The 23,430-nt window shown below is 35.8% G+C and overlaps 1 protein-coding gene across 5 annotated transcripts in view; it reads left to right on the forward strand.

Annotated features, from left to right (window-relative positions):
- nAChRalpha3 (nicotinic Acetylcholine Receptor alpha3) overlaps positions 1–20,596 on the forward strand; it is a 142,047-nt gene extending 121,451 nt beyond the window's left edge. For 4 of the 5 annotated variants that reach the window (XM_070276581.1, XM_070276580.1, XM_043213081.2 and 1 more), the window contains 6 exons: positions 3,406–3,574; positions 10,903–11,039; positions 12,788–12,934; positions 13,043–13,135; positions 14,336–15,434; positions 19,239–20,596. In XM_070276581.1, coding sequence (XP_070132682.1) covers positions 3,406–3,574; positions 10,903–11,039; positions 12,788–12,934; positions 13,043–13,135; positions 14,336–15,434; positions 19,239–19,439 — 1,846 coding nt within the window. In that variant the 3' untranslated portion in view covers positions 19,440–20,596. Of the gene's footprint in view, positions 1–3,405; positions 3,575–10,902; positions 11,040–11,792; positions 11,974–12,787; positions 12,935–13,042; positions 13,136–14,335; positions 15,435–19,238 lie in introns of those variants that run through there. The other variant, XM_043213082.2, reaches the window with a different exon arrangement.
- The last annotated feature ends 2,834 nt before the right edge of the window (positions 20,597–23,430 follow it).

A 23,430-nucleotide genomic window follows, 5' to 3' on the forward strand; every position in this document is an offset into this window, starting at 1 on the left:
GTGGGGTGGTGTATTTTTTTGAGGGGATATGGGATATATTTTGTTTGACTTTGGCGGCTGCTTTCGATTTCCATTTCCACTGCCATTGAAAATTTTCCATTCCTCCACCTCAATCCTATGGTTAGACCCCGAAGGAATTCCTTTCAGTTTAAATTCTTTAAAAGTGTCGCCTGATGTACCCTTTAATTCTTACTGTAGGTGTTCATTAAAAATATATCACAAACTTGGTCTAGCTTTAAGGTATTATTTAAGACATAAGAAAATCAAAGAAATGGGCACATTAGAGGCTTTCATAACGTCGTAAAAGCGTTAGGACATTTTAGGTATGAATAAAAATATTAAAAAATAACCGAAATTAAGGAAGTTATTTATACATTTTTTACTGTTTTGTGTTCTCAAGATTATGTTCCCATTTTTTCTCATTAAAAATTATTAGTCTGTTGTTATTATTAAAAACTAATACTGTTTCTATTATTTAAAACTTCAAGTCTTATATTTTATATATTTTCTTTTATTTTTAAACCAAAACTATTCACCCACATTTTCTCTCACTGTTAATAAATCAGAATCGTGATGGAATCGGAACGAGGGTACTTAAATCTTCCATTCACTTTAGTTCTCCCCAAGACCCGAGTCCCGGAGTCCCGAGTCCTGTTGCCATTTGGCTTGCCTTTATTACGCATACGCCGCGTGGCCCAGCGCATTGATGAATTGTTGCCAATTTCAGTGTTTGTTGTGGCCTATGTGTGGAAGGGGGTGGTGCGGGGTGGTGCCACAGATTGAGTGTGGGAGTGGCATGTGCCTCGGAGTCAAATCAAACTGAAGTTCTGCTGGTCTTGGCTGGTATTTGTTGTTCTGTCCAATGTATCCTCTCTAGACCTTTCTCTCTATTTTGTGTGTGTGTGTTTTTTTTTTTGCCTATATGGCGCCATCTACCGGCGCCATGTAGAGGCACGCGTGTACTATATTTCCATGGATGAGATATATACATATATATATGTATGTTGTTTTTTTTCTTGCCTATTTTATGATTTATTGTATGTTTCCCATCGTCGGTTGCTAACCAACAAAACCGAACTTATTACACTGACCTTTACACGTTTTATATATATATATATATATCTTCCCCCCAAGTCTCTCCTAAGCTTTCTAGTGTCTTTGGGCTGCAAGAAGGATTTTATCCTTTTGGGATATATGTACATAGTAGTAGTCATGTTTTCTTTCGTTGACCAAAGCTCATTTTGGCAGACTTAATCTAAGGGCCATATATTACATTTTTGGCAAAATAAACGTAACTAGTTTATATTGTATACTAGTAGTATTATTATGTATTAGTATTATTATGGATAAATGGCGATAGGGTCTTAAACAATTAAATTTAAGATCATATTTTATATAAATTTTATATTATTTTTGGGAGATATCTGTAGACCTTGAAATGAAATCCTTCATATAGTATTCCCTTTTGTTCTTTGTAGACCTTCTCATTCTCCCTCTCTTTCTATTTGTCTTCCCCTCTCTATTTCCCCTCCCCTCTCTCTGGTCTGTGCCTTTTGAGTGACTGACATTTGGAATTGCCTTGGCAAATTATATTTTATTGCTGCAGCCATCAAAACTAACCCACAAGATGTTGGCCTTCAATCCCGGATTCCTTGCCACACACACCACACACACACACACAGACACTCAGACATACACAGACACTCTCAAGCACATCCTTATTTTCCACAGGACCCTCCATTCAGATACCATTTTTGTGTGCCTATTGCCACATACTTCATTTCTATTTGGAAGGGAAGTCAACTGCCACAAACAGTTAAGTTGCCTGCCGGCCACATCCTCTGTTGCCTGTCGATGTCCTGCCTTCTGTCTCCTCCTTCCCCTGCCCCTATCCCCCTAACCAACCACTCACCGCATTATCCTTTCTCCTTGCTTGTTTATTATTTATTTACAATATTTTCTTATTCAAAATGAAACCGCAAACCCCTTGGAATTATTGATGGTTCTCGAAAAAAAAAAAAAATATATTAAAAAATGAAAGAAAAGAAAACCCTGACTCTTACCCCTTTAATTCTTTTTCTTTCGTTCATGCCCTCTAGTTATAAATTTTTTAAGGTTTATATATAAAATATTTCGTACGTTTCTCTTCCTTTTTCTTTCCACAAAAAAGTTCCTTCAACTCAAATTACAAAAATCATTTCTTTCCTGTTTCTGGACAGCGACGGCAGTCACAGATTATTAACTTTTAAATTATGCATTTGGTCGAAAAGAAAAATAAAAATAACAAAAAAAAAAAGGAAATAAAATATTTAACTAAAAAACCAGCAGAAAGGAATGTCATATGTCGCAACTGTTTTAATGAAAATGGCTTAAAGTTTTGACGTTTGAACTAATTGTCGTGGAATTAATTGATTAAATTAAATAGATTAAAAATAATCAAATGGGAATGCAACTGGGGCAGTAATTAATTTTATAATTGGTTTTGTTTTTTTGTATCCCAAAAGTTGTCTATTGTTTTTTTTTGTAAAGAAAAACAGACAGTTTTTAAAATGCAATAATATACCTTGAAAGAGTGCATCTTTAATTTGAATATTTTTAGTGTGACCTGATTCTGGAAAAGGCAAAAATCCCATCCATAAATCCCTGCTTATAAAAGGTATTTGTCGCTAAAAGGCGTTCGAATATTTGTATGATTTAAGTTTTATTTTAAGTTATTTTAGACTTAATTTTACTAACCTTATAGGCTAATTTTTTTAATGTTTATTTTTTTTTTTAACAACATCTTATTTGATTTTTAAAATTTTTATTTTTATTATATTTTGGTATTCGAAACGCGCCTGGTTCTCTTAAAGGTTCTCCCTCCTTTCCTTCCATTTCTGTTCAAGAACTTCTAAGCTTTATGGGCTCGAAGATGATTCCTTCACTATCTGATACATATATCTCTAAAATTCTCTGGTTAGTTTACTAGTAGCGGGTATAACTACACAGTTTGAAAACAACTGGAGGCTAGAGACAGAGGCTAAAACTCAGTTTGGCACTCAGTTAACATTATTGGCCAATACTCTAGTATTTTTTTTTTCAAACATTTTACAATATTTATCATGCGGCCGATGATTTATGTGATTGGAGAGCCATATATCTTTGGATATGTGCGTTACGTGTTTATGTAAATAAATACAGGACTCGGTTCAGTTGGCTGGCACTGCGGATACACACACCCATACCCATACTACATAGAATCTAATACCATCAATATAAATATCAGCAACCAGAGAATAAACCTTAATAAATATTTACGCGCTGCGTAACAATTTGCCTAAAAACCCCGCCTCAATGATATGCCTTTTTATGTCATGTTTTGTGGTATTTATTTTGAATTTTTCTTGTTTTTCTTTTATTTTATAGGAACGAAAAGTTCTATACGTGCTGCGATGAGCCATATCTGGATATAACCTTCAACATAACGATGCGTCGGAAGACACTCTTCTATACGGTCAACCTGATTATACCCTGCATGGGCATCAGTTTCCTCACCATCCTCGTGTTCTACTTGCCATCGGACAGTGGCGAAAAGGTAACTATCCTGGCCCTATTTTTTTTTTTTATTTTCAATTAAAACTTGGTCAACCTAGCCCTAGCCCTGACATAGTAATACTTTTGGGATTTAATTAAATTAAACATCTGATTAAAAAAAAAAAAAAGAAACCACATTAATCAGGAAAAGCTAACATCCAGACCCTTTTTCTACTCTCACTTGCGTGCTATTTATTTAATAGCCTTAACTCGATTTATTGCAAATTATGCAAATTTACAGATGATTTTCTGTGAAATTAACCATTAGAACCAGAAGTCCATCATCGGCTGTGAAAATAATAATGGAATGCAACTCACATTTCACCCAACAACAACAACAATCTCCCCACAATATTTGCTTTTTTTTTTGTCACATCTGCATGCTGCCATTTTCCATTCAATTTTTTCCATGCGAATTTTTTTCTTTAATATTTATTTTATTTTTTTTTTTTTTTTGCATTAAAGCATTTGCCATAATTTATTGGCCCGCCAGTCGGATTCAAAATGTGCTTTTAATTAAAAAACAAAAATAATATTACCAACTCAAATAAAAATGCAAAAAAAAGAGTTTCAATATATTTTTTATTCTTGCCGAGGATATAAAATTTTAAACAAACGAAGTAAGGATTTAAAGAATTAATAAGAAAATCAGGAAACCAAATAAGCGTACTATCACCATAGGACCCATGATGTCCTATTTTATATAAAATAGATATAAAAAAAAAATAAATAAGAATTTAAAGAATTAATAAGAAAATCAGGAAACCATAGAGAAGAAACTTCTCATCGTAGGACTATGGGTAGTCGAAATAAAAAATAAACTTAACACAATTAAGTTAAAAAAAATTTTAATTAAAAAAAAATCAGATTAAAAGAAGAACAAAGACATCGATTCCCTTGAGGCACCAACTTTTGGAAGTTAAAATTTTAAAACTGAAGCGTAGTTATAAGCGATGTCTGCATTTAAGGTCGATATTTTAAAAATATATAAAAAAAAAATAAGAAAATCAGGCGCAACAAAATTATTATTATTATTATTGTATTATTATTGTTTTTAGTAAAATCCAAAATAAAAAAAAATTTGAAAATAAATAAAAATAAGAAAATCAGGCGATAATATTATATATATATTTTTTTAAGCAATTGCGATGATATATATATATATTACGAATTAGGTTGCTTATGCAAAAATTAGAAGTCGAGGTGCAAAAGCCCAAAGAATAATAAAAAAATAAAATAATCAGATACGACACTCTGGCTATAAACTGAAAAACTATAACCCAGGCAAGATTAACTTAATAATGAATCGTGCCAATAATAACGATCTTCTCGAATACATATATTTCGGAAGTAAAAACTGAAGCGTAATTAAATATTTTTAAAATATTTAAAAACAAATAAAATAAGAAAATCAGGCGCAACAAAATTATTATTGTAGTTTTTAAATCCAAAGAAAAAAATTTGAAAATAAATAAAAATAAGAAAATCGGGCGGAAAAAATCAGTCAGAAAAACTTATTATCGTGGTTTTTAGTAAAATCAAAAATAAAAAAGTTTCGAAATAAATAAAAAAAAAAAAAGACAATTTGGAGTCTCTATTGCCATATACTACAAGACCCACTATTTTAATCAAAATGAAAAAAAAAAAAATAAATCAGAAAAAATAAAATCAGAACCAGAATATTGAGAAGCTAGATGTGGTTGGTTGGGCTCCACACCGAGTTCTGATGAAAATCAGCTCGTCTCGCCTTTAAATAGGCTCAGGTCGAGACAAAAATGTCCTAACGCTATGAAGGGAAACATTTTCGTAATCAAAAGAATGAGATTTTTGATTTTTCAAGAACAGGGTCACACTAGTTCTCTCTTTAAGCAATTTTTATGAGAAACGAGCCTCATTTTTGAACTTCTAGGCTATATAATCTCCGGCTTTGTCACCTTTCCTAGATGATAGATGTTGTTTATTTATATTTGTGTATTTTTTCCCTAAGTTTGCCTTCATTAAAGTTTAAGTAAATAGAATTACACACATGGTATTCAATTTAATGCCGCGAGTTGGTTTTTTTTCTTTTTTTTTTTTTGTTTTTTTATATTTTTTTTGTGTTTGCGGTTTCTTTTGAGGGAAAACCAAACCAAATGAAAATGAAAACAGGCTGAAAAGCGTTCACAAAAATGGCATAATGCATAAATATAAACATTTACATACACGAGACACAGACAGAGACAGAGGCAATGGCAGCTCGAGAGAGAGAGATAGGGAGATCCAGTGAGGGACTTATGAATAAATTATGGCCAATTTTCAAAATAAATAAAATGCAAAAATAATTTGTGTGCGCAAGCGGTTTGTGGATTACCAACGAACTGGACTGATGGCCAAAAATGATTCCATTGCATATAAAGATATATGTATATGTATATACGTATATATTATATTATAGTATATACCCGGGACATTTCCGTTCATGGAGAAGCGTAATTTATGTTATAAATATTGACAGCACACTGGGCATTTGATGGGCTGGGCATTATGCAAATGCCATTCTATTCAGCTCAACTCTGCATTATCGAGTTAAGTCGGACCGATTTCGATGTTGGATTTAGATTCCGATTGCAATGCATTGAATGACTAGTTTGATCTATATTATATATTCCCGGGGGCGGGTGTGTGGCCAATACTATCAAATATAAACGCATATGGCTGAAAAAAGGTGGCACGAACTGTGCCTGCTTTTGCCAAATTATAAGCTTCAAACCAATTGGCAGCTAAGTGGCTCATAATAGAGCTAATAGAAGCCAATAAAATATTGTCAATAAAGGCTTAGGCTTAATGTTTAGTCTTTAAATAAACGATTTGAAAATTAGTTGATTTTTTTTGAGAGGAAATGGGGCTAGCCCACGAGGTGGAAGGCTTTTATAATGGGCAGCATTAATCGGAACCAATACTTTACCCATAATGAGTAAACGAGAGCACTAACGACATGTCGAGTAGAGAGCTTCCTTCTTAGGAATGAGAGGAAGAGAGAGAGTAACTGAGGCAAGGCAAGAATTGACAAGCTTCATAAAAGGGCAGCACTGATCAGTACCGATAGCATGCTGAGTAAACGAGACAAATAGAGAAACAGTTGAATGGAGAGCTTCCTTCGTATGAATGAGAGGAAGAGGGAGAGCAACTGAGGCAAGGCAAGAACTGACAAGCTTTATAAAAGGGCAGCACAGATCAGTACCGATAGCTTACCCATGCTGAGTAAACGAGACAAATAGAGAAATAGTTGAATGGAGAGCTTCCTTCGAATGAATGAGAGGAAGAGAGAGAGCAACTGAGGCAAGGCAAGAACTGACAAGCTTTATAAAAGGATCAGTAAGGATCATCACTGATCAGTACCGATAATAAAATGATATCGATAGTGAATAATCGAGAGCAACACCAATAGTCACGCAGAAAGCCATCTTCTCTAGGCCGATAATGCAAACTTTAAACCAATTTTAAAGAATGCTTCTATTCTAGTATGTATTTTTTTTGGGACCTCAGACCACACACCCTCATAAATACATACATATGTAGATACATTCAACCACACACTCTCTCGCCCACCCACTCTGGCACTCTCCCGCATGGAAGCGCGTAAATATTTACGCCTAAAAGCAGGCAACACAACAAAAAAATGTAATTCGCTACCGAAACTGCCGGCGAATACTTGCCCGCATTCTTGCAGTTAACTCTGGCAACTCTGGCACGTAATACTCGGCCACCACCACGCCCCTGGATCCACTGGCCAACGGGCAGCATTGGCAAAAGTTTCTGGCCAACACGATGGCATCGGAATTGGAATTGCCAATTTACATGCATATGCGCCACAACGCACTTCATTCATGCAATTGCCGATTGCAGGGGGGCTTGGACGAAATCGGAAAGGGGTGACGGGGGTTAATACACAGCGAGAAATAGTGGGTCAAGAAATCAAGAAAATAAAGAAGAAACCTACTTTAGAAAAGCTAGACAACCCTGTCTTTAGAAGCCCCTACCTGACCTGTTTTTTTTTTAATATTTCCTATAATTGTACCTTATTTCTTTCTGTGTAAAAATCGTAAGGTCTGACAGTAACCCAAACACTAAGTAGCCGTACTGGATTCGCTTCCGGTTCCCAATTCTCTTCCTCGTTTATTTGCATCGTATTTTTATGGTCGAAACAATTACGTTTTACGTCGCTCGTCCTTGTTGTCCTTGTTGTCCTGGTCGTCCCATATTGAAACTTTCCCATCTGATGGCTGGCAAACAATCCCCAATCCCCAATCCCAGAAACTGACCCCTCCCGTCCAGGGCAAGTGAAGCCAAAACGAACCGAAATCGTAACCGAAATGCATTTGGCCACCTTAATTACACTGGTCATTTGCATAAATAATGAGCGTAGTGGCAGTGATGAGAGCGTGATTCGATTGCCAAATTGCACTTGAAACAAATATTAACGATATATATTATAAACGATAGTCGTTAAATGGGTTAAATTATTATCAATGGTTTTTATTGTCTTTAAAGCAGTCTAGAAGGGCAGTCTGATAGGTTTTTGGGGTTAAGTTCTACCTTTTTTGGAGGCTCTATTAAGAACACTGAAAAAAATAGTTTATATGTTTTGATATTTTTGATTATTTTATTTTATTTCTTTTATATTTTTTTAAATCTGAGTATAGTTTAAATTATTTAAATAATTTTTCTATCGAAAAATAAACAAAAAAGAACCCCTAATTTGAGGTTTCCTTAATATATGATACCCGGTACTCCTCTTTCTAATTTTCTTAAAAAAATTCCCAACTTTCATATGTTTTTTTTTATTAAAAATTATCTAATCTTTAATATTTTTAATAAAAATTTTTTCTAAATTTAAATATTTAATTTAGAAATACCCCTTTATTTTTTGTCAGTGCCTTTATAGCAAAGATGCCAAGGGAACTGGCATTGGATTTGCTTGGCAAGTTGTAACCTTAATTAGGCAACGTCACTAATCGCTTTACAAGCGTCGAGTCCCCGAGAACTAAGGCTAATTATCATAAAATCATTAAGCATCGAATATTTATGCCACACACACATACACTCGGTAGATAACACACACACACACACAGTTAAACAAACATATACAAACATAATGATGGAAAAGCGACTCAAATCGCGCGTCTCATTTTCAACATTTAATTACTTTCCTCCTCCTCCTCCTTCTCCTCCTCCTCCTCCACCGACACACACACACCGACACACTTCATTTACAAGCAGCTTAGGCATAAATAAGGTGAGCTACTGCCACGCCCACTGCCTACACCCCCCCCATCCCAAAAAAAAAAGAGGCATTTGGCAAGGTCTCGCTCTACCCAACCACCCATCCACCCACACCCACAAATCATTTTGCGCTTTATTGAGCGCCCTGAAAAGTGTGCCGCGTTTTCATTTCCATTTCCAGTTTTTCATATTTTTTTTTTGGGATACCCTATCAAAGGGTGTTATGATTTTTGGTTAAAATATTGGAGGAATATTTTATAGCTAAGCTATATAAAGCTACCATTATATCTAACCCACCAGACAGGGTTATATAGGCTTTAATATTCAAAATATTACAGTGTCTGGCTGTCCGTGTGTCCGTTTGTCCGTCTGTCCACATGTTTAAGCTTTAATTACTCTTTTACTTTTAAAGATAAGTTATAATTAAATTCTAATTTTTTGTAAAACCCCTTTTTTTTAAAGACCTACCCTCTTATAATTCGAAACAAACCATATTAGTTCCCTATTATAGCTTTCTATATCCTATATCCTATACCATCACTAAATAATCAAAACTAACCTCACTTTTTCAATTTCTACGATAGTGGTCTGTTAGTTTTTTGATATTTTTGTTAAAACACCTTCTTTTCTTTTAAAAATATTTATAAAAAATCTTAAAACTATCTTTTAACTTAATTTTTTATATTTTTTGCTTAAAAAAAAAGAGTATTATAACCTCCCTAGCCTCCATAACCTAATTTTTAATATTTATTATCTAAAAAAAAGAGTATTCTAACCTCCATATTATTCCCTAATATTTCTACCAATATTCTCTCTTTTTTTTAGCTTTTTTTATGGCATTTTTCCTGTTCCCTTGCATATGATTTGTTAGACAGCTTTTGGCTGGCAGGCACTTTTCAAATTCTTTTCACTTTTTTTTTATTTTTTAATGTTTTTATGTGTTTTTTGTTTTTTTATTTTTTTTGGCAATTGCCGACTGACAAACCGCTTTTTCATACGCCCATTGACTTTGCTTATTATTTGCCTGTGATGCCCGTTTAGGCGTGTTTTTAAATCAATTTGGCTTTTGGATTTGTGGCTTCAGTGATCAGCCAAGCGAGCGGAATGGAATATGGAATTTATTTTCTTAACTTTCTTTTAGCCTTTAGGCATTATACATACATATATATCTGTTCTTTTGATTAAATCAACTACTTAGTTAGTTAATTAGTGACCAGACTAAAGCCGAACGGTACCCTCTGTCCAGACAAATTAATTAATCCCAGGGATACTAGTTGCCTGTATTAATTAATTTGGTCGAGACAGAGACCCATACATACATGTGTAGGGACATAATATGCTCAGGTTATCACATCATAATTATTAATATAAATCCCTAATAGGTGGCTTGTTTAGTAATCTATTTGATTAAGCTATTGATTAGCTAATATAAGGAGTTAATATTGAGGAGGTAAATTGATAAAGTTTAGTTTAGGATTTTGTAGAAATACTCATTCTTTTTTGGTATTAAAATCGTATTTTTAATTTCCCTTCTTTTAAAAACCCTTCTTTTTTAAATACCCCCCTTTTAGATACTCTCTATATAATCACACCTGTGTTCTTGGTATTCAATAGCATTAGTGCTCCCTCTTGTGGAGCAAATAAATGTGGAATTCTGTATTGCAACAAAGTGTTTCTGAAAAACCAACTGGGGGATTGTGGGTATTATGTAATCGATATGTTGCCACTATTAAAAGCAAAGCTTCCAAAGGATGCGGATGGTCTAAGAAGAAGAGGATGCTAGAAGGAGGTGGGGGCAAAGGATATAGCCATCGTCTAGAGCCATATTTATGCATTATAAATGAGAAAACCTTATCGGACCAAGGGAGTTTTCCGCCCTTCTTCTTGTATTTGTTGTTGTTGTTGGTGTTTTCGCAATTGTCGCTTCTTTATGGCGCTTTAGATTTTCCGCTCGACGTGCAACTCAATTTGCCACGCCCCCTCCCCACAGACCCACCAGCCCTTTTCCGCCTTACCATGTTTCTCACTCACTGGCTTATATCTATATCTATATATATATATTCACAGGTCTCATTAAGCATATCCATTCTGCTGTCGCTCACTGTGTTCTTCCTGCTTTTGGCGGAAATCATTCCGCCCACATCGCTGGTGGTGCCGCTCCTGGGAAAGTTCGTCCTCTTCACCATGATACTGGATACCTTCAGGTGAGTCATACCCGCCCATACCGCTCTCACTTCTTAAGCCAAACAGCGTTTAAGGAGGATTTGTTAATATATTTAAGTATTTTTGAGCTTAAATATGAAGCCTAACAGTGGGTTTGGGTTGAAAGTTTGGTTTTTTTTGGGATAATGATCTAAAAAATCTTGAATATTTTTTAAACTGTAGTTATAGGGTTCTTTAATACATAATTATATCTAAGATACATTTATTATACCAGATCAATAATAAAAGTCTTCTTAGAAGATTTAAAGCTTACACCGCTTCAGTATTGAATAAAGCACGATGTTTTGAAAAAGGCTTGAAGTGGAGATCAGGCCATCGCTAATACTTTCATCGCTAATCTGCCCATCGCTGTTAAAGGCACGATGTATCGGTAAAAATGGCGATAGTATCTAGCAAAGTCCTTCGCAAGCTAAAGAGATGCCACGATGAATCGATTAAAATGTCCATCGCTATTAATGACACGATGTACCAAAAAGAATAGCGATAGTATCGAGAACAGTGCATTACTATTAAGCCATAGAGATGCCACGATGTATCGATAGAAATAGCCATCGGTTTCACATAATAGAGATGCTCAAATATATCGGTAAAAGTTTGAACGTGATGACATGAAGATCTGCTCATCGCTATTACTCGTCGAAATGGCACAATGTATCGATAAGAAAAGCATTGGCTCTAAGTATCGATAAAAGCTTAAAGGCCATGGCATCAAGATCTGCCCATCGCCAGTTTTCACAGACCTTAAAAGAGCTTCCTCCAAGATCACAATTTCTAAGATTTTTCACTAAAATATTCATCAAATCAAAACTATTATATTGAAAACTATCAAAACTATACTATTATGTGTTTAAGCTTAATAAAGGCCAATCAAGAAATGGCTCTTTTAAAAGCAGCCCTAATTCTAAGAAAAAAAAAGTAAGTACTTCTTGAAGGAAAACCAAATGTAGATATTTTGAAAAAGTTTCGCCAACAAAAAGGCAGAATATAAAACTTGATTCGGCAGCTGTTGGTTGGACTTTGTTTGGCTTAGTGCCACGCCCTGCCTTTTGGCCCGATGCCCCGCTATCATCATCACCCCGCTACCCCCCGGGGGCGGCCTATTTAATGGTTGCGGCAATTTACAGTCATTTGCCACGCCCAGAAGGCGGCTGGCCGCCACACCGCCACACCAAATGATGGCCGCCTAATTGTTGGTAAACAAAAGTCGACCAAGAGTCCAAAAAAAAAAAAAAACGGAGGAGAAGTCCCATCCCATCCCGTCTCGTCCTGGCTAACAATGGCTATGGAATGGCCAGTGGCGCAACAGGACCTCGCCTCAAATGATGTAATTAAGGCTGGCAGGATACCCCTTCCAGTTCCAGATTCCAGGTTCCAGTAGCCTCACAGACCACCCAACCAACATCCTTGGCCAGCTGCTAATTAGACGTGGGCGTCGAAAGTTAATTACCCAGACTAAGAGAGCAACTCACTTAAGTCCTTTCTGCATGTTCTCACTACCAGCAACTCATTCTTTTTTTTTTTTATTTTTTTTTGCTTTTGTCTTGCAGTGCTGCTGTTGTTGTTGTCCTTGCAGGATAACTCTCATACAGTGAAAGAAAATGTGGGGTCTCAAAAGAAATCTCTAGAGATCTCTAAAGAGCGCTATCATGGGTACTTTTTAAGAAAATCTGTAGTTTCTTAAATATTTTATTAAAAAATAATACCAATTTTTTTCTCTCTCTGTATATAGCATTTGTGTAACGGTGCTAGTGCTCAACATCCACTTTCGTTCGCCGCAAACTCACACGATGGCGCCCTGGGTGCGGACCGTGTTCATCAACCAGCTGCCCCGTTTCCTCGTCATGCGGCGTCCCCTCTATCCGATCAGCGAAATGATGTAAGTAATCCCCCCATCCCTCCCCCTCCTCTGACACACCCATCTAGCTAGCTACAGGCACCATCTAATGTCATGGCTATCACTTTGGTCCATTACTAATTCCAACAGCAAATCCTCGCGCCGACTGATGGTGCGCACCTGCAACGGACTCGAACTGAGGGATCAAATACCACCGCTGCCACCGCCGGTGGCCTTGTCGCGGTAAGGATTTCTAATAAGCTTACTATAAGCTTACTTTTAAGGTTTTTTAATTTTGTGTAGATATTTTCATTTTTAAGATTATTAAAAAAAATTCAGATTTTTTAAATCTAAAATAGACTTTCAAATCAATTCTTTTAAAATGTAATTCATTTCAAAGCAATGTTTCTCTTAAGAATCCTTTATATTTCCTTTAATATTTAATTCTCCATCCTTTTAATATTTAATATTTTCTTTAATTTTTAATGCTTTAATTACGTTAGTTTTAATTAACAAGTTATAATTCAATTATAAGTAATTTGGTTAGGTTGGGAATGGTTATACATGTATATATAATAGCATTTTTTTAGGATTAGGGTTTAGGAAAGGGTATTTAAAAAAAAGAACCCTTTTTAAGTAAATTTTTCTGTTTAGAATCTTTTAAATTCCCTAATGTTAAATTTTTTTTTTTAATTTACATTTAATTAACATTGCTTTAAATATAATTGCTTTAATTTCAAGTTTCTTTTTTTGTAAATAGCTAATTTTTTTTATTATTCTTTAAAATAGATAAAAAATCATTCTTTAAATAGATTAAAATTTTTAATCTTTTATATTTTTTAATATATTATATTTTCTGTAACTTTTTTAAGATTTAAAAATTTGTCTGACTTTTAATAACTTCATTTAAAACTTTTTTTTTAATTCTTAAGAAATTTATAGAGAAGGTCTTTTTTTAACGAATTTTTTAGGTTTTTTAGAAGAGCTTTTAAATGTAACCTTTTCTCAGAATAATATTTCTCAAGATATTAAATTTTTTAATAATTTAATAACTGTGGTTTAAATATTAAAATTCAATTTTAAAGTTGTTTTAATAAATAGTAAAAAATTCAATATAAAAGGTTTCTTAAAAAAAAAGGTATTTCTATTTAAAAATCGAAAAGTTTGTGAGAAATTTTCAAGGAAAAGTAATTTTTTAAGAAATATATTAAAGAAACGGTCCTTGATCTCTATTCTGAAGTATTTTTAAGTAAAATAAATATTTTTTTAAAAGAAATGTTTAATAAATTATAGCCATAAGCAGAGTTAAGTCTTTTAGAAAGAGATATATACGAGTAATGGGTATCATATAGTGATAATTAGCATTTATCCCATGAAAGTTTAAACAAAAAAATAAACCGAATAATAAAAAAAAATTTTTAATTTTAAAAAATATTTCCCCAGCATGCACCACAGCCCCAAGACGACCTCGCGCAGCACCTCCCCGCTGGCGCACCGCGTCCAGAACCTCAACTTGATGGACGACTGCACCCTGGGCGGCATGGGCATGGGAATGGGTGGAGTTGGTGGCGGAGTGGGATGTGGTGCATCCACCATTACGGGCCACCTGAGCTCACTATATCCGCCGACCATATCGACGGTGAACCAACAGACGTCGACCACCTCGTCGCTGATCGACGCCCAGTACCACAATCAGTACCAGCAGACGGGGGGATCGCTGCTGGACCACCCACTGACGCCCACCAAGTTCCGCCAGATGACCTCCACGTCCAGCCAGACGGGCAATGGGAATGGCAGTGGATCGAGTGGCGGAGGAGCCAACAATGCCAACAACAATAGCAACACCTATGGCCACCACCTGTACAGGCAGCAGTCGAGTTGTTCGGCCAACTTTTCGCCACTCCCCCAGCACGCCCATCAGTCGCATGCCAGCACCATGACCTCTGACCTCGGCATGGGCATGGGCAGTGGCGGTGGAGTTGGTGGGTGTGGCGGTGTCTCCATGGGTAATCCAAATGTGATAAAATCAACGACAACGGTCAACTCGGTGGCCACTGCCTCCACTTTGGCGGATTCCTGCTGCAGCGGCACCATCCAGATCCATCAGGGCATGGGCGCCGGAGCGGCATGCCAATCCTCGGAATTGTTGCACCACCAGGTGAGTGGTCAGGTCCTAATGCACCACCATCATCACCACCAGCAACAGCAACAACAGCAACAACAACAGCGACCCACCACATCCGCAGCAGCGGCGGCAGCAGCAGCCGCAGCAGTGGCCGCCGGCGGTCCAAGCACTTCAGCCGCCGCAGCAGCAGCAGCAGCCGCGGCATCCGCCGGAGGAGGATGTACTCCGCCGCCACCGCCACCGCCGGCCGGCGTCTGTGATATACTGCCCGCCTGCCAGCGTGAGGGCGGGCCGCACTGCTGCTCGGGGCGGGGCAATGTCCGACATCGCTGGCACACCTGCCCGGAGCTACACAAGGCCATGGACGGGGTCACCTATATAGCGGATCAGACCCGCAAGGAGGAGGAGAGCACAAGGGTGAGTGGGTGTTTCAATGTAAGCTAGAAATTAAGATACAGATACCAAAAGAATTCTTCTGAGTGGAGCTAGAATGAGGGGTTCCCAGGTGGTTGTGGTATTCCAGATGAGAAGAGCCAAGGGGGGTGACTTATGGGGGTGCTTTCAGCGGGGTTTTCTTCAAATATATGTCCAATAATCATAAAAATAAACACTATTTAAAGCCCAAGTCAGCTGTTGTAAAGTAAAGTGCTTTCTTAGTGTTGATAAACGTAGAACGAAGACACTTTTAAAAAGATTTATTCTTTTTTCAACACTTTTCTTTAAGAAAAATATTTTTTTAAGAAATCTCTATATCTCCGTAAAGGGTAAAGGGTATACGATATATACGATCTATACGATATATACGATCCATATCTATACGATATATATATATATCTATACGATCTATATCTATACGTTCTATATCTTTACGATCTATATATATGCGATCTATATCTATACGTTCTATATCTTTACGATCTATATCTATACGATCTATATCTATACGATCTAAATCTACATATACATATATACCTTAAACTCCCCTTTTGGGAAAAGGTCCCTCACAACGTCCCTAACCTCCCTAACTATCGATAACTTCGTTAATACTTGTCCGATAGACAAATGTTATACCTCCCCGATCTTGTATCATTGAGTACTATCATAATCAATCATAATCTATCCTTCAAAATTTTGACCGAATTTTCGAAAATTTTCTAAGGGGTAACCTCATGATTTTTATCAAAAATTTAGTAAACATTTTTTGAATCCAAGATTTTTAATGCAGTTCGAAAGATATTGAAACCCTGGTTCTGGAATGGTATTCCATATTCAAATCGGATATACAATGGCCCATAAATTGTCTTAAAAGTGTATGAAAAAAAGACCATTTTAGGAAAAGGTTCCTCACAAAGTCCCTAACATCCCTAACGACCCTAACTATCCATAACTTCGTCAATATTCGTCCGATAGACAAATGTTATACCTTGTTATACCTTGGATCGCGACTTGTATCATCGGGAACTATCATAATCAATCAATACCTATCTTTTCTAATTTTTTAAAAAAAATTTTCAAAAGTTTTCTAAGGGGTAACCTCATGATTTTTTTCAAATATTTAGTCAAAATTTTTTTATTTTATTTTATCAAAATTTTCAAGCAATTTGAAGGTTATAATGAGTTCCTATTCAGTAATGGTCTGCCTTTTTCAAATCAGGTACAAGTTTTAAAAAAAATTGAGTTAGTTTCCATAAAAAGTAGGAAAATATACCAATATTAAGTATACGACCTGTGGGCACTTTCTAATATATTAAGCATACGCCCTGTGTTGTACATCAAGTATACGACTAGTTGGCCAATTTTTTTTTCAACTTTTCTTAATTATTTTATTTAAAAAAATAGAGGAAAAGAAATTAGATATTTAAAAACAAAATTCCCTTAAAAAACGAAGCATATTTTATGAAAAAATTAAGAAACAAAATAGAACTCACTGCCAAGAATGCCAATTAGTTACCAAATTTAAAAATTGGCTATAATTTGGCCAATGTTTTGCTCAAAAATAACACGAAATAGAGAAAAAATAGACAAAGGAAGATGTCCTTTTCGAGGAATCCTCTTCAGGAATGTCGCAGAACTGCAGTACTCGAACCTAGCAGGCAGGAAAGTCTGGCAAAAAAAACGAAAAGTGAAAAGGAAGCAGGACAAGTGGCCTCAAAGCCGCTTAACATTTGGCCAGGACGACTGCGAGGACATCTCCTCAGACTCCTGAGAGGATTCTCAGTGTGTGTGGGTTTTGATGTTAATAAGCCAGGCGCAATAAATTAGAGCGGCCTTAGGCCCTAGGATTTATTGGGAAGGTCAATAATCGATGGTCCAGGATACAGGATACACGATACAGGATACTGGACTACAGGATGTTGGACTAAGAGAGAGGGAGAGACTACCTTGTCCTGGACACAGTTGTTGATGATGTCCTTCGCTTCATTTGTCCATCGACTGTCACTGCCCTTTTGTTGACCTTAGCGAGGCAATGTCCTGATGTCCCAATGTCCTGCATGGCATCCTGCATGTCCTGGAGCCTCCATATGTGTCTCCATGGGCTGCGGCAAAAGTTTTAATGACTTTTCATGCGCCTTATTGAGCAGCAAGTCTGGGGATGTCCTGGCCAGCAGGTACTTTCCAAAAAAAAACTAGTATTTTTTTCACAAATTTTAAAATTTAAAAAAAAATTAAACAGAGACTCATTATTTTTCCAACAACTTTTAACTTTTAAAAGCCCCTTTTATTTTGTAATTTTTATAAATTTTTTTCAGTGTCTAGTGATGACCCTCATAGTTCTTGTAGTTCTCTCATCATAATGAATGTTTTCTTGCGGCATCCAACAAAATGCCAATAAAAGTATTTTATTAAAATTACGCACACATTCAATCATTATTGGAATGTCCTAAGGGGTAGGGGGAGAGGGAGTAAGGGAGGCACCATAGGGCAATCCCAAAAGGACAATAGACAAAGGACAATGGACTTGGGGCAGAAAACTTTACCTCTAGAAGGGAAAATTAGTGATATAATAGTTTTATTACTCAAAAATTACTAATAATTTTCTTAAAAAAAAATATGAAATTAATTTAAATTTAAATTTTAAAAATTTCAATTAAACTTGGGACATAAAATGGTAGAATTTAAAATAAGGAAGTCTCAACAATTTTTAATTAAAAGAGCCAAAAAAATGGAAAACTAACAATTAAAAAAAATAATAATAAAAATGATTAGAATTTACTTCAACCGAAGTCGAACCCTACGCTTCTACGACAAAAAATCAATAACAAAATATCTGTACCATTGCCCTCTAAACTAAAATTTAAAATTTTAAACAACTTCCCAATTTTAAACAACAAAAATTATATCCCTAAAAAAATCCCTTAAAACCCCTAAAACATTTATTAAAAACGAAACAATTGTATTATGTCCCACATAATTCTATTTAAAATTTCCCATTTTAATATTTTAAATGCACTTTAAAAAAACAAACTTGCAAAGGTGCGAGAGAAAAGGTACCTTTTCTTATAAAAACTTATTTTAAAATTTAATCAAGTGAAAACAAATTCTTTTCTTTATCAGAAAAAGTGTATAATAAATCTTTAATAATATAATTAATAATACTTTAATTTCCTATTAATTAAATTCCATTTAAATAGAAACTCTGAAATTTTAATTTATTAAAGAACCTCTATTGTAAACCCCCCTTCAAAACCACCACCTAAAACCACTGCTTGCTGAGGCATTTACATGAAGGGCGTGTCATTTAAGCCACGCCCCCAATGGAGCAAAATAAGAAGAGGCAGAGGACACCTAGAGAATGCCTAGAGGGGGCTGAGGAGGTCAAAAGGAGAAGGAGGCCATGGCTATGGTTGGAATTAGTTGGAAGAAGCGTGGACATACTTGAACATATTGCCAGGCAACTGGAGACTAGATATAGAGGGGGGTATGGGGGGGTATGAACTCCAGATGAATAGTATGAGTATGAGTATATGGGAATGAGTATGAGTACAAGTCTCAAAGGGTGTTAGTTAGAACTCAAAAGACAAGTGATAAGGAAGAGCATAATACTTACTTAATTACTTCAATACTTACTTTAATTAAAGCTTTAAAAGAACTACTAACAAGTAGCTACTAAATAGTGTATAAGTAAGTAACTAAGTCACAAAGTAACTCCTTATTTTTAACCAAAAATCATCTCTAAAAATCCAATAATAATAATAATAATATTCCCCCTCCTTTTTGTAGGTGAAAGAGGACTGGAAATATGTGGCCATGGTGCTGGACCGCCTGTTCCTGTGGATCTTCACAATAGCGGTGGTGGTTGGGACCGCTGGCATTATCCTGCAGGCGCCCACTCTGTACGATACCCGGGTACCCATCGACATAAAGCTCTCGGAGATCGCCTCGACGACGGCCAAGCCGAATGTGGTGAGGCCGGTGTTGTAAGCCTCAAGGATATTATACCAAGGCTCCATTATACCCATTATATCCTACTAATACCCCCTATCTCTTAACCTCTATCTATCCTCCACCCTCACCCCCCCCCCCTTTCAAAAAAATAATGAATGAAATTCGCATTTGTTTTTCTTAAAAAAAAAAAAAACCAAAACTTGTTCCAAAAAAAAAAAAAAACAAAAAAAATAACCAAAATGGAGAATCCAAGTAACTATAACTATAAAAATTGTATTTGTTGTATACTAACTATAATTAATTTGTACACTAATATTTAAACAAAGCAGAAGAACAAAAAAAAAACAAGAATGCTAAAAAAAAAGAAAAATGTTTTTTTTTTCTAGGCAAAAATAACAACAAAAACAACAACAAGAAAATACTAAAAAATGCAAAATAGTATGCAACAGATAATTAAATACAATTTATGAAAAAAAAAATAAATAAAATTAGTGAAATTAAATTAGCCTAGCCAGAAAAAAAAAAGAATATTATATATAAAATAAATATAAAAAAAAAATAATTGTATTTGTTGAACAGGAATAACGTAAAAAATAAAAAAAAAGAAAAAGGAAAAGCACAACATTAGTTAGCTAAGGAAAAAAAAAAATATATAAAAAATAAATATATTTAAAAAAAAGGGGGTACAAAATAAATGAATATGAATATGAGTATAATTATGAGTATGTGTGAGTGTGTCTGAGTGCCAATGAGGCATGCAAATTAGTGCAAATAAACAAAGAGAAAGAGAGAGCAAGAGTAGAGTCCTTTCCTCCCAACCCTCCCCCCCCCTATAGCCTATCTATTTGAAAATTCCCGTCGTATTTTCGCCTTGGGGCAATTAGTTAGCACAAAGCTTTAGTTATTATGCCCAAGAGACGTGCCAGAGTGTGTACTAGTGTGTGTCTTAGTATGTGTCTTAGTATGTGTTTTAGTGCACATGTGTGTCCCACTTAGTAAATAATCACCATTCGAAATTTAAATTCAATTTTCGTGCAAACGCCGATTTTCTCTCATAATTTATGATAATTTTTATAATTTTTAATACAAAAACAAAAGAATAATTCATAAAAAAAAGGACTTACCTGGAGAAAGTTTCTTTATTTTCAGCATCTCGTTTCATAAAATCAATGCCTAATTAAGAGCCGCCAGAAAAACAAAAACCAAAAAAAAAAAAAAAGAACATCGGCCAGGAAATAACCCCCAATATCAAAATATATATATGCCACATCAGGACAGACTTTATTTTTGTTTTTGTTTCAAAAACGTATTTGGGAGGCCGTTCTAACAGCTCTGTTAGGCAAGGGAAATTTTAACAGAGCCTAAGGCAGCTAACAGCGAACAGGCGACAAAGGTTTCGTTAGTCTTCTGCTGGGGCTTATAAGAGGGAAATTTTAATTTATTTATTCAATTATAGGAAATAATTTATTTAAAATTATAATAATTGATTAATTTATAAAGAAAAAAATTATTTAAAAATTAAAATCTAAACAATATTTTTTTTTAAGTTTTTCAAAAAAATACTCTTTAAGAAAACTATTGATAAATTCAAGAAAATAAATATTTAACTTTTTTAGACTTTACCCTAATATTTTTAATACAAAAAATGTTAAGTTTTAAATATAGATCTTAATCAATTATTTTAATCTATTTTTTGTAAAATTTTTGGGAAAATCTTTTGAAATTTTTAATTTTTTCAGAAAAAAATTCTAAGAAATACATAACAAGCTCAACATTTTTTCATATTATAAAATCATTAACTATTTTTTAATCAAAATGTTTTTTTATTTTTGAAAACCACTTTTGAAAATCTTGTCGCCTGTTTTTGAATTATCAAAAGCCAGCAGCAGCAATAACAACAACAACAAGGAGGAGGAGGAGGAGCAATAACAAAGCCAACAACAATAACAAGTGTCAATCACAGTCACCGCACTGCAATTTTTCTTGCCACACCTACCGCCTCCCGTATCAGACACACACTGACACACACACACACACACACTTTTTCAGTTTTTAATTAAATGAAATGCAAGTGGAGAGCAGGACGAGAAGGAGTGCAAGAGAGCAGGATGAGCAGGAAGAGAAGAGTGCAAGCTAGAGGTGGAGAGATGGAGCGATAGTGAGATGGGGAGATGTGGAGAAGGGGGTGGGTGGAAGAAGTGCACACAGAATGAAAAGCCATTAACGAAATATTATATCTGAAGATGCAAGGATGCAAGGATATGCTGTGGATGTGATGGCTGGGGATGGCTGCGGGGTTGGGGGAGACGAAGCGGGGACCAGGATGTGGCATGACGATGTCAACAGAATCCTGTTCGGGATATAAAAAGCACACAAATTTCAGCAGTTCAGGAGATTCCAGCAAACAGACACTTGGAAGCTTAAAATAAATATATTTTTTCTTTCTTTTTTTTAATTCTAATTCTGGTTTAATATATTCCAATATTTAATAGTTTCTCTCTTAAAAAATCACCCAAAAATCATTTCGAATCTCTTAGAAACTCCCTCTCCACCACAATTAAGAAGAAGAATTCCTGGGGAGAGCATGGAAGTCCTGGATGGGAATGGGAAATAGGATGGGAATGGGTGGGGAGATAGAAGACCGCAAATCATAATTGTTGCGGGCACACAACAACTAAGACGAATCAAGGGGGGTGGGAAACTGCCACAAAACTCTGTGGCCACACACACACACACTCACACTCACACAAAAAGGACATTAGCTCACTCTTTGTTTTTGTTGCCTATTGCTGTTGTTGTGATTGTCTCTCCCTTGGTTGTTGTTTTTCTTTTAATTATATTTTCCCGTTTTTTTGTTGTTGTTGTTGTAGTATTTGACCAATCTGAGAGTTGAAAAGGGGGGGGTGGGGGGATGGCTCCAATAGGTGGCGCTGTTAAGAGGCTTCGTTTGTTTGTTTTCACTTTTGGGAGCCCTAATGTAATTACAGTGGAGACTCTAAGGTATGGAACTTTTCTTGCAGGAAAGGGGAAATATACGACTTTTGTTCTATGCTTTAAACGTTATTTTTTTAACTTCTTTTTTAAATTATGTTTTTAATTTAATAAATATATAATGCAACATGTTTTCTTAAAAACAAAATCATAGTTAAACTTACCTGCTTTACTGTACTTTCATTAGTTAAACTTCATTTTTCATTTCCCTTCTTTTCCACTCTTTCTCATGTGATTTTTGGTCCTCAGATAACGGTTCCCCGCTTGGGGCAGCTCGTGGGCTTCGTATGTCCGCCATTTTGTAACACAAATATACACACACGCGAGCTAGTGGGTCATTTTTCAAAGCACTCTTATATAGCCATTAAAAAACACTAACTAACACCAACTAATTAAATATTAACACTTTATAATAATTAATTAAACACTTTAAACTTCCGCGATCACTTTTCCAACCGAAGCCCAGGAGCACTTGTGCGCGAATGGCAATTCCACGAGGGATGCACCAAATGAGAAGAGAACCCCAATAAGCCGACTGCGCCGGCAGAGGCAGAAGTGGGAGAGCAGGTATTAGAGCGAGCGCAGGTGCAGCGGGCTCGCTCTTAAGAGTCTGGACCGAAATTGCAGGCACTGCCTACAGAGAGGGTGGTAATGAGAGCGCCAGTGCAGCCATCTTCTATCGCTTAAAAGCGCCAATAAAAGCAGCGTAGGTGTGGGAGGCAGATCAGGTGTGAAAGGGAGCGCAGGTGCAGCGGGCGCATTGCTTGCTCTTAAGAGAGAACTAAAATGGCAGGCAGTAAAAGAGTGGGTGATAATGAGAGCGCCAGTGCAGCCATCTTCTATCGCTTAAAAGCGCCAATGAAGGCAGAGCAGGTGTGGGAGGCAGAGCAGGTGTGAAAGGGAGCGCAAGTGCAGCGGCCATTGCCTGCTCTTAAAAATGCCGGTAAAGGCAGATCAGCGCGAGATAAAGAGCCCAACAACAGCCACGTCATTTTATACTCCTTCCCATGGATGGCTTCAAATGCTTTCCAATTAA

Source organism: Drosophila bipectinata, chromosome XR (assembly GCF_030179905.1).
Source record: "Drosophila bipectinata strain 14024-0381.07 chromosome XR, DbipHiC1v2, whole genome shotgun sequence".
NCBI lineage: Eukaryota > Metazoa > Arthropoda > Insecta > Diptera > Drosophilidae > Drosophila > Drosophila bipectinata.